This window comes from Neltuma alba, unplaced genomic scaffold, assembly GCF_004799145.2.
Source record: "Neltuma alba isolate B1F8T4 unplaced genomic scaffold, ASM479914v2 tig00011893_pilon, whole genome shotgun sequence".
NCBI classification, from domain to species: Eukaryota; Viridiplantae; Streptophyta; class Magnoliopsida; order Fabales; family Fabaceae; genus Neltuma; species Neltuma alba.
The window spans coordinates 24,398-34,166 of NW_021636491.1; the positions used below are offsets into that span (position 1 = coordinate 24,398).

A 9,769-nucleotide genomic window follows, 5' to 3' on the forward strand; every position below is an offset into this window, starting at 1 on the left:
AAGGGATTATAACATGGGAGAAAAAAAACGGAGAGCACCTCTAAAATCGAAGCAGAACAATGGAAGAACGCATATTTTAGAATGCATTGTAAAATCCAACACGCTATAGCCAGCCCCAAGAAACAAAAGTCAGTATCCGCATCTCCTGTTGATCCATTTGTGACGTAAATATTACAATGAAATGTGATTTTGCCACATAGTTAACTAGAATTGTGCCTTCAGAGAAAATTATCAATTGAAGGGCAGTAGCTTCAATCCCCCGCAGATAAGTAAAGGGTTGGCTTTTTACGTTTTTTCATGGTGACCGGCGTTCCTCATCTTACAGAAGAGTAGGTGATGAACTCTCTAGAAGTAAATTGAAACGGTTGGTGCGGAAAAGGGTTCCTGCAATATAAGTTTACAATCAGAGTTCATGAATAGCTATGTTTCTCAGAGAAATTAGCAATTCTAGAGTGTAAGGAGACCCACGGTCGAGGTCCATAAACTTTGATCTGCCGCACATGAGTATCCCTTCCATTGAGATGGTTTGACAATACAGCAATTTGCAACATGAAAGTGTTGACAAAAGTTTCCCTAGGGCCCAAAAAAACAAAAACAAAAAAAGAAAAACAATGTTGGTCAAATGCAATTCGAAAGTTCATCAGTAAATTTCTTGATCTATGAAGCGGAAGATAAAGGCTCCCACATACCATGGTCATACCACATGAATTTTAATTTTTTTTTTTTTTCCCGGTCCACCAACATTGATAATCCCAGAATAATATCCAGAGACTCAGTCCAAAACCGAAATGGTTTAACAAGATATATAGGAATCAGGTAACACGAAAACGCATCTTCACAGTATAAGAAGGCATATCAAATCCAATCCTTGCAGTTTTAAGATTGAGGGAGTTAATTTCTTCTTCCCCTTCCTTCACGGTAGGAGCATCCCCCAGAAGAAAATTTCCAAGGGCATAAGTCCATAAAAGCTTAAAGACCTCAAAGCTTGGCACAAATCCAGAACAAAAGGCTTGAGGAGCCAATGATGAGGGAAAAATTTGCCAAGTTGCAAGATTGACACAACTACAAGTAATGTTTGATTTGCTAACTAGGAGCAGTAAATTAGTCCAAATGACCAAGATATGAACATATAAAACTTGTCCTGGTCAATTGCACCCCTAAAAGCGTCTTTCGACTGTTGATCTTGTGGAAAACTCATGTTATGAGGATTTAAAAAAATACCAGGATTCGTTTTTAAAATTTAGGACTAAGGAGGATACTTCATATCTGTTTTCTCAAGTTGTCTGGGGGAAAAAGGCAGATATGTACATTTTCGACACTTACCGAGGATCCGTTCCAGATAATGATATATAAACCCAACCAGTTGGCTTGACAAGCTCCACGGTTTTTATCTCCTAAAATTGTTCACAAGGATAAGGGGCCAATCAAATGGACTCTTAGTTATTTTATGGAAATAGCGAGAGAAAGATCGAATTGAGCAAATTACCTTCAGGTTATGGAAGCCATCACCGGCACGGATGGAAATTTTGCTTGGCGTATAACTCTCGTCAAGCTTGAAATCCACATAAAGAACAACCAACTGGAAGGAGAAAAGATATCCACCAATCACTAACAAACCATCGATAAAGAACCAAGAAGCTAAATTCGGACCGGAAACTACGATTAAAAAAGAAATAAGCAACAGCATTTGATTGAAGGGGGAAAAAAACAGCTTTTGATGTTGCCGAAAGGAAATCAACATTTACATACTTGTAGCTTGACCTTTTTTTGAAATTGGATATTGACCAAATGAGGCTGAGCACCATCAGATCTGAAACCAAGCAAAGCACCATCAGTATTTGTCTTCGAGGGGTAAATGCGAGGATTTGCATCGAAAAAGAGCCATGAGAGAAGGCGTGGACCGACTGCCAATAGGTTTCGAAGTTGTTGTCGCGAAGAGAAGAAACGCCATTGCCAGGCTTGTAGGAGCTGACACTCCAAGCGGCCTTCTTGCCCATCTCTCTGAGGTCATCGTCAACTAGTAAGAGTTGGTTTCCACCGGTGAGCTTCCCGGCATCATCTTCTCCCTCCGATGATTCTGCTGCCATTTTTGTAGTTCTCTTGACCCTGATTTTAAACCCTATTCCCGATTTTGATGATCAATCCCTTCGCCTTCTTCCAAGCCCTCTCCACTTCCTTTTAATTTGAACTGCTTGCACTGTTGGGATGGATTGATCTGTGAACGTGGTTTTTGAGTATGTTTACGCACGCTGGTTTAAAAAAAAAAAAAAAGGAACATGCACGCGCGCGCGCACACACGGGGACATAGATTGCGTTAATTTGATCATTTAAAAATTTTTAACTGACTATATTCTTTGGCTCAAAAAAAAAAAACTGACTATATTCAAATACATTTTCTCAAATCGCTGGCAAAAAAAACAAGTACATTTTCTCAAATCATTACTATCAAGTTGTGAAATCATATCATTCTTCAATTCCTATTCCGCCATGCAGATAGTTCTTCAATTATAAGATAACAAATGCATGATTATTTTAGGGTAAATGTGCAATTTTAACCTTAGTTCTAGTTTTCAGTTGCAATTTTACTCATAATTTTTTTAGTGGTGTAATTTTAACTTTCATCTAATTTTTCGATACAATTTTTTTTTTGGACTGAAATTTTTACAATTTTAACTCTGATTTTTTGATACAGTTTTACCACACAGAGTTAAACTTGCAAAAGGGAAAAAGATTAAGAATAAATTCGCACCCTCAAAAATATCACAGATAAAATTGCACATAAGAAATAAAATCATGATTAAAATTGCACCCTTACCCTTAATTTTATTTAATTATTTGTAAAAATTGAGTCTTTAGCATGATACTGCTGAGGACATAAGGACAATCATATAAAGAATTGCAGAGAGTTGATAAAACACCCAAGTAAAACTGTATAATTGTATTCAATTAAAATTGATAGGACAAGAATTATGTTCGCACTGACTTAGTAGTTAAATTCATTCAATTGGTATTATTCTTTCCAATAACACTGTTTAATTAAATTTTTCAAATTAAATGATAATCAACTTCTTTTTTTTTTTTTTATAAAAGGGGTTACAAGACCAAAAAAAGAAATAAAATAAGCATGTCTAGGAAAAGGGACTTGGATTCCCTTATTAGTTGAAAGATATTAATCATAAATTTGTGAACCGACGGTATTAAGCTAAACACTTTCGTCTCCCCCCCCCCCCCGGGGAAAAATGGTAATTCCTTCTCAATGGCATTATATGGGAAGCAAATCCTCTCTTTCCTATTTCTCGTTTTCTTCTCAATATCTCATCTACATCTTTAAACCAAAAAATGGATGACTTAAATTTAATATTCTATAAAACTACTATTATATAAGAGAACGAGGAAAAGGAGAAAACCCAGACCTATCAGATCATAATCTAGTGGCTAATATATATCAATTGAAGCTCAGTTGAGACTCCCTCGGTTAAGGTATCCAGATCCTTACGTAGGAAGAATGGAAATAACAAATGTGAAGCTCGAGCTGAAGTTTAAAACAATGATGAAGCAATCAAGAATCAACACATGCTAGAGCAAGGGTTTTGTTTGGTGGACAGTGACAGAGCAAAGTTTGAGGCAAGTCCTATGAATGTGTACATTCCAACTTCCAAGCAGGCTCAAGCATATAGGGCGAGCTATGGAGGAGCTTGCAAAGAGAATCATCAACCAAGTTTCTGTCTGAACCCCAGGCCTGAGAATTACCCAAGATTCCACCACACCAACTAGTAAGAAAGTTAGTAACAGTACATAACAGATACTGAGTCTGGGAACCAAACAATCAAAAGCCCTGCAACACCATTTGATGTCTCTTTTGCAATCAGCACTCCAATATAGGCGTGTTCACTATATATACAATTATTCAAAAAGGCTAGAGAAGGAGTGGGGAGACAGGGAGATAGAGAAATTAAAAAAGTAATCTCCATTATGTTCCTCTGGAGAACAGATAACCCTAACTGTTTTTACAAAACCCTCCTAACCTAACATGCTAAAAGAATGCATCATGCATGATCAACACTATATTACTACGGAACTATACATTATCATACAGCGTGCAGCTACTCTACAAAAATCCCCAAGCAGACCCGTTGTTTGAATTAGGGCTACTAATTGCTGCAAGATATTAATAAATAATAAGAGGCAGAGGCCAAGATCGATCTACCCATTTACAAAGATGAAGGCTTCATCTAAACAAGCCCATCGGCTATCCAGCAAGACAAAGTGCGTTCACTAACCCAATGAACTGCGAATTCAGCTTCATCTCTTGCTTTTTGAGAATGGTGATAGTTTCTTCAGCAATCCAGAGGTCTTTGACGATTTCTTTTCTTGAGAATGATAGTTAGAATCTTGAGTGTCACATCTTGGTCTCATGGACTCTTCTTCATATTGAACATCCCCCAGGAGACGGAGCAATTCCAATGCACTCACCTTTCCATTCTCACTTCCATTGATGGAGATAGTGACAAGGGAAGGGATAACACCCTCATACATGACCACCTGACAATAATCTTCACGTTGAGAGCACAAAGAGAGTAAAACAGAAAGTGCATGCTCCTGTTCCTCAGCACTACCAGTGTCAAGTATCTCAGCAACTGATGATATGCATCCATTAGTTCCCGCAACAGAAACCCTGCCCACCTCAATATCACAAAGGTTTTTCAGTGTACATATACAGAATCTCAAAAAGGCCTGGTCCTTGAAAAAGGGCAGCAATTTTGGGATGCACCCGAGAGATGCCATGGGGGAGCAATTTTCACTGTTGAAAGACAAATTATACAATATTCTGATAGCTTGTTCTTGGAACCCTCTGCTGTCAGAGTCCAGGATCTTTAAGATGGAAGTGAGCACACTGGACGTTGCACTTGTAGCTTTGCTGTGCTGACTTGCAGATAGTTTTTCCATTATAGAAAGAGCTTCACCTATCACTTCTAAATCAAGGAAACTTCCCAACATGCCAAATGTACCTTCTCTTAAATAAGATAGATCCTTTCTGCATGAAAAAACACAAACTTATTCAGTTGGACAGCAAATTCATGTCTCCAAATAAAGCAACGATAGCAGCTTTAAGTCAGAAAGATGCTCTGAAGGAATATGAAAGTAATATAGCAATGTCATAAACTAAGCTCATCAAATACGTTAATGCATTGTTTACAAGGAATATAATAAAGTTCTAAACACGAGTTTTTAAAGGAAAATAAATATTAATCATTTTATGGATTAAGAATTGTCAATCAATTGGGTTTTACCGTATAATCATAGAAATGAACCAAATTAAATTAATTAGCAATGTAGCAAGCACCACAATGACGGGAAATTCATACCCGCAGTTATTCACAAATTCCATTAACAACTGAGTTCCAGTTCTAAGAGCTTTCACATCTTGACGTTCATATGCACTGCTCAAAAATCTGTTGAGAAATTCAATAAAACGTTCAGAAGACACAGAACAAGAACTTTGGCAATTGCATTTCAAACGATCTTTCAGATCTTCAATGGCCTGGCATTGAGAATCCCATTCAAGGCCATGGGATTCAGACAAAATTATCAGATCAGTGTCATGCACATGCACATTAAGTTGATGACTCCAAGAATTGTCATTGACCTTCTTCGACATCAAATTTAAGTCGTTAGAGTTCCGAGCATGTGAGGAATCAGAACCTTGACTATAATCTAATGATCCAAGTGACATGTTGCTAAGATCTACTGGTAAGTGCAGATCATCCATGGAACTGCCAAAACTCCTAATGGAAATTGAAGAAACCTCCCATGAGTGAAATTCTTTTGCTTGCTGTTGTGGTTCAGCAAGTATAACTCCATTATTTCTGCACCACTTGGATATTAAGTCCTTCATAACAGTGTTTGGAGTCAATGACATATGGGCCAGTCTCTTCTCGGTTTTTGGACATGTATCATTGCCCTCGTCAAACCACTTTTGTATCCACATTCTTTCATATGTTGCTCCAGAAGCAATAACAACAGGATCATACATTAATCTTGAAGATATTGGACATTTGTATTCCTCGGGCGGTTCTACTCTACCCATCTCACTGTTGCGAGTTTCATACTGATCATGATTAAGGCATCTTTCTGATTCAATATTATGGATATGTCGAGAATGATGACTGCAGTTCTCAGGTACAATCGATCCTTCACTATAAGGATAGATCATTTCCATCTGTTCTCCTGTGATATACTTTCCATACTTCTTCAACAGATACAAGAGATATCTCAAGATCGTCTTTTTTGTCTGATCATTTGGCCCAACTTTATCTAACAACTTCTTAATAGATCGTTTCTCTATTAAGATGGCCTTCGGGGATGAGATATTAAGTCTTGCGGCCGCAAACTGAAGAGCTTTAATCTCAGAATTTTCAACAGAGTCTGCGGTTGAAGCACCTTGCTGAAGTAATTCCTTTACAACCCTCCCAGCCTCTTCTTCAGCTGAATCCAGTACAATAGTCATGCATGCAAGATTATCAATTATTTGAGAAATCTGCAAAGAGAAAACAAGGAGTGTTAGAGCATGAAATAAGGTTCCAAGTTGTAACCAAACACAGATCAAAATAAGGAGAATTGTACAGGACTAGTTATTGTGTCAACTCAATTCCATAATAGTAAACTTCAGCTTCGTAGAGAAATGAAAATAAATGAGACACAACTAGGTCAGAGTCAGTTTAAAAAAGAACTTCAGGATGGTGGACAAACGAAAATAAACAGGCAAGGTAATTTGACAAACCTCCGCAGCCAACATAACTGGAACAATGCTCTGAACTTGACCTAAGCTTTGCTCCAATGATTTTCTTGCCTTTAGGAATCTTGAGAGCACAGTATCTCCCGTCACCGCCTGAGAGTAATAGTAAACCCAATTAAATAATCGTGCAATCAGCTAGAATAATCCATTGGTAAAATTTACATTTTTGGTAGCTCAATTTTTTTCCAATGCAAACTTTTCGACTCTTGACATAGCTTTGGTATAATAGAAAAAAGATAACCTACATCCAAAGTTCAAAGTTCAAACTTTCATAAAGAAACGATTTTCCAATTTTTCTTAGTTGCATGAGGTTTTATTATTCTAGATTACAGTAATCTATACCAACAGAATAACTTAAAAAATAAACAACCTACATACCAGGTAGAGTTTGCTAGACTCGCAGCAATGCTGCAGGAGAAGTTTGGCTTTGTCAACTGCACTGTTTAGCAAGCACAGAGATTGTATTCCTGATGAGCATCGAGGACGTGCTGCCTCAATATCTGGGAATATCCTAGAGATTCTATCAACTAATTTCATTAGCTCTATGCACATTTTTCGATGGACCTGTCATCATGAAGAGCAATCAATTGAACATTTGATTTTAATATGCCAAACTAGTTGGAAGAAGATTAAAAGACAATCTAATGAAATATGAAAAATAAGAACCATACTGCTCAATTGCAATTTTAACTCAAAATGATGAGTATTAATTATCGTGACATGCTGGGAACAATTCCCCTATGGTAGGCTTCAAGATAAAACTTCATACACTATGAAATCAATGTTCAGGCCCATCTATTTCTTTCTATTTTTCCTTTTCTTAGCTACTTGCACCATAAGGGTAGCAGATCAGATTAGATGTATCTATAATTTATGCCCCGTAATATTTTGGTACTGCATATACAGTCAACTAAAATCCTAAAACACAAATTGTGGGATTCCATTATTTTTGCGTACCTTAAAGGAGCGGACATTTGGTAGTGGCTCCACTACTTCACCACGATCAGTTCCCATTCAGGAAGTGTCCTGAAGCTGTAGATTAGAAGACAACAGAACATGATTTTCCTTAACTCACTTGCATAAAAAAAATGCATACTGATATCTTGAAAGAAAATGGTAACCCAGTCTGCTAGATGCGGAGCTATATGCAATGAAGCTATGAAGCTTATTAAGCAGAATTCATCTCATAACATACCAACACAAAAGAAAGCATAAATATGCCATACAAGATCTAGACTGGTCTCTATCTCACAAGATTTGAAAACTATCCCCTTGCCGCAGACCGCCAGAACCCCTCAGGGAACTTCCAGGTCATAAGTGGGTATAGAAAAAAAACATATTTGCCTAATATTTCCTCAGTAAGCTTCAAATATGAGAAATTGTTATTTTATCGCTCTGTTTCTGTAACAGTCGAACGAAGGCCAGATTTCCAGAGCAGAAGAGCAAAGGAACAATCCTTTCTAAGAAATGAAAGAAATTCCGTATAACAGGCATGCATGGATGGTTCAATCATACATCAAGGTTGAACCTAACATGACAATAGAGAAGGCTAATATTTAAACTAAGCATACTAATTAGACAATAGCTAACAAATGACACATAATCAACATGTATGCAGTAAACAGAACGATGATTAGAAGTAAACACCTCGGCTTAAGGCGACAATAATTACAACAGAACCAAGTGTCTTTTTCTCCGTTCAAACGATGATACTGTGAATATGTCAAAGCAGCCGTCAGTCTGAGTAGTTGCAAACAGAATTTGGAGCTTCACAGCGTTCCCCACGGAGCTGTCCCGTAAATTAGCAAGGCCAATAGGAAGCGACGGATCCAGACAATCTTGAATAAGGAAAAGGACCAAATACCAGGGCTCATAATCCAACCCCCTATATCCTACACCACATGAACACTCAGCGCCTGAGAATGAAAAAGGACAGAGGGATACAGAAAACCCCAAGCCAAACGTGATGGAAGAAGAAAAAGAGGAAGCGGCACACACAAAAACTATAGTTAGCTTCAAAGTCTCTCAGAAGACATTATTACAGTTACCCCCCAGATGGTCGAAGATTTGTTCAGTGAAAGCAAAGCAAAGCCATTAAGAAAGGAAAAGAAAAGAAAAAAGGCAGTTTTTCTCAAAACAAAAGCCTTGGCCTTTAGTAACCATTAATGAGTTTTCAAGGAGGAGGAAGAAAATATCCGTCAAACCGAATATTTACCTTGAGAAAATTATTGGTAATTCGTTGACGATATGGAGGGTCGGGACTCGGCGGACGAAGGAGGGAAGAAATAGCTTGGCAATCCCGGTGGCTTTTGTTCGAGGGAATATGACAAAGCCGCTGAAGCACAGTGAGCAGTCATCATTTTAGAGTAACGTGCCTGTGAAGTCTGTGATCATTGTGCACCGTTCTTTCCAAGGAACAAGGCATACTCTGTGGGACCCATGTTTGGATCTACCGGTGATTGAGGCGTCTGTGAGTCTGAGAGGTGTTTGCCCGTTGTTGTTGACTGCAACAGCCGATGTTTCCACTTTCAACTCGCAGACTATATTGAACCGAAGGGGCAGTACCGTAAATTGGCGGGGGAGAAGTCAAAAGGCAGAAATATTAAAGAGAAAAAAAGTATCCACAGTGGTACGTGAAATAAAACATGACCAAAACGGAGAAGGATAAGGACAAACGAAGCCCCCTGCCGCTCCGTCCCTGTTTGGCCCCAAAATATTGTTTAAAAAAAACAAAAAAGGTGTCACTGTCAACTTTATTTATAAATTAATGAGAAAACCATATTGAAAGTATCTATACTTTCTCTCAATTTTTAATTTGGTACTTATGTATTTTTTTTCCTTTAATTAAATATTTAATTTTATCTTTTTAGCAACATTAGCTCTTATAACTTTGTTCTATTGATATTTTTAGTCTCTAGATAAGGATTAATAATGTTAATAGAGGAAAAATAAAGATTTAGTTAATAACAAAAA

The 9,769-nt window shown here is 37.6% G+C and overlaps 2 protein-coding genes across 5 annotated transcripts; both read right to left on the bottom strand.

Annotated features, from left to right (window-relative positions):
- Positions 1 to 46: 46 nt before the first annotated feature.
- On the bottom strand, positions 47 to 2,193 carry LOC114719095 (anaphase-promoting complex subunit 10). Of its 3 annotated transcripts, none has more exons than XM_028904550.1 (6): positions 1,906 to 2,193; positions 1,762 to 1,810; positions 1,487 to 1,579; positions 1,324 to 1,394; positions 469 to 573; positions 47 to 384 (listed from the first exon to the last, which is right to left on the bottom strand). In XM_028904550.1, exons 1-6 carry the CDS (start codon positions 2,085 to 2,087, stop codon positions 315 to 317), a joined length of 570 nt encoding a protein of 189 aa, XP_028760383.1. In that variant the 5' UTR covers positions 2,088 to 2,193; the 3' UTR covers positions 47 to 314. The 3 variants fall into 3 exon arrangements, with proteins under 3 accessions (XP_028760383.1, XP_028760381.1, XP_028760384.1); XM_028904548.1 differs by having other exon boundaries at positions 1,750 to 1,810; positions 1,906 to 2,191; XM_028904551.1 differs by having other exon boundaries at positions 1,750 to 1,810; positions 1,902 to 2,146.
- Positions 2,194 to 3,825: 1,632 nt separating this feature from the next.
- LOC114719094 (U-box domain-containing protein 5) lies at positions 3,826 to 9,069 on the bottom strand. Of its 2 annotated transcripts, XM_028904547.1 has the most exons (7): positions 9,012 to 9,069; positions 8,444 to 8,688; positions 7,754 to 7,828; positions 7,175 to 7,360; positions 6,782 to 6,889; positions 5,367 to 6,538; positions 3,826 to 5,035 (listed from the first exon to the last, which is right to left on the bottom strand). In XM_028904547.1, the coding sequence occupies exons 3-7, from the start codon at positions 7,808 to 7,810 to the stop codon at positions 4,303 to 4,305; spliced, it is 2,256 nt and encodes a 751-aa protein (XP_028760380.1). In that variant the 5' UTR covers positions 7,811 to 7,828; positions 8,444 to 8,688; positions 9,012 to 9,069; the 3' UTR covers positions 3,826 to 4,302. The 2 variants fall into 2 exon arrangements, with proteins under 2 accessions (XP_028760380.1, XP_028760379.1); XM_028904546.1 differs by lacking the exon at positions 9,012 to 9,069 and having other exon boundaries at positions 8,444 to 8,991.
- Between the last annotated feature and the right edge of the window lie 700 nt (positions 9,070 to 9,769).

Excerpts from the sequence above, each read along its gene's own strand:
- LOC114719094 (XM_028904547.1), bottom strand. The coding sequence starts at position 7,810 with ATGGGAACTGATCGTGGTGAAGTAGTGGAGCCACTACCAAATGTCCGC. Across the intron at positions 7,361-7,753 it reads CAAATGTCCGCTCCTTTAAG|GTCCATCGAAAAATGTGCAT; the intron begins GTACGCAAAAAT and ends TCATGATGACAG. Across the intron at positions 6,539-6,781 it reads CAGTTATGTTGGCTGCGGAG|ATTTCTCAAATAATTGATAA; the intron begins GTTTGTCAAATT and ends TTCTCTTTGCAG.
- LOC114719095 (XM_028904548.1), bottom strand. The coding sequence starts at position 2,087 with ATGGCAGCAGAATCATCGGAGGGAGAAGATGATGCCGGGAAGCTCACC. Across the intron at positions 1,580-1,749 it reads AAAAAAAGGTCAAGCTACAA|TTGGTTGTTCTTTATGTGGA; the intron begins GTATGTAAATGT and ends TTCTCCTTCCAG. Across the intron at positions 574-1,323 it reads TTATCTGGAACGGATCCTCG|GGAAACTTTTGTCAACACTT; the intron begins GTAAGTGTCGAA and ends TTTGGGCCCTAG.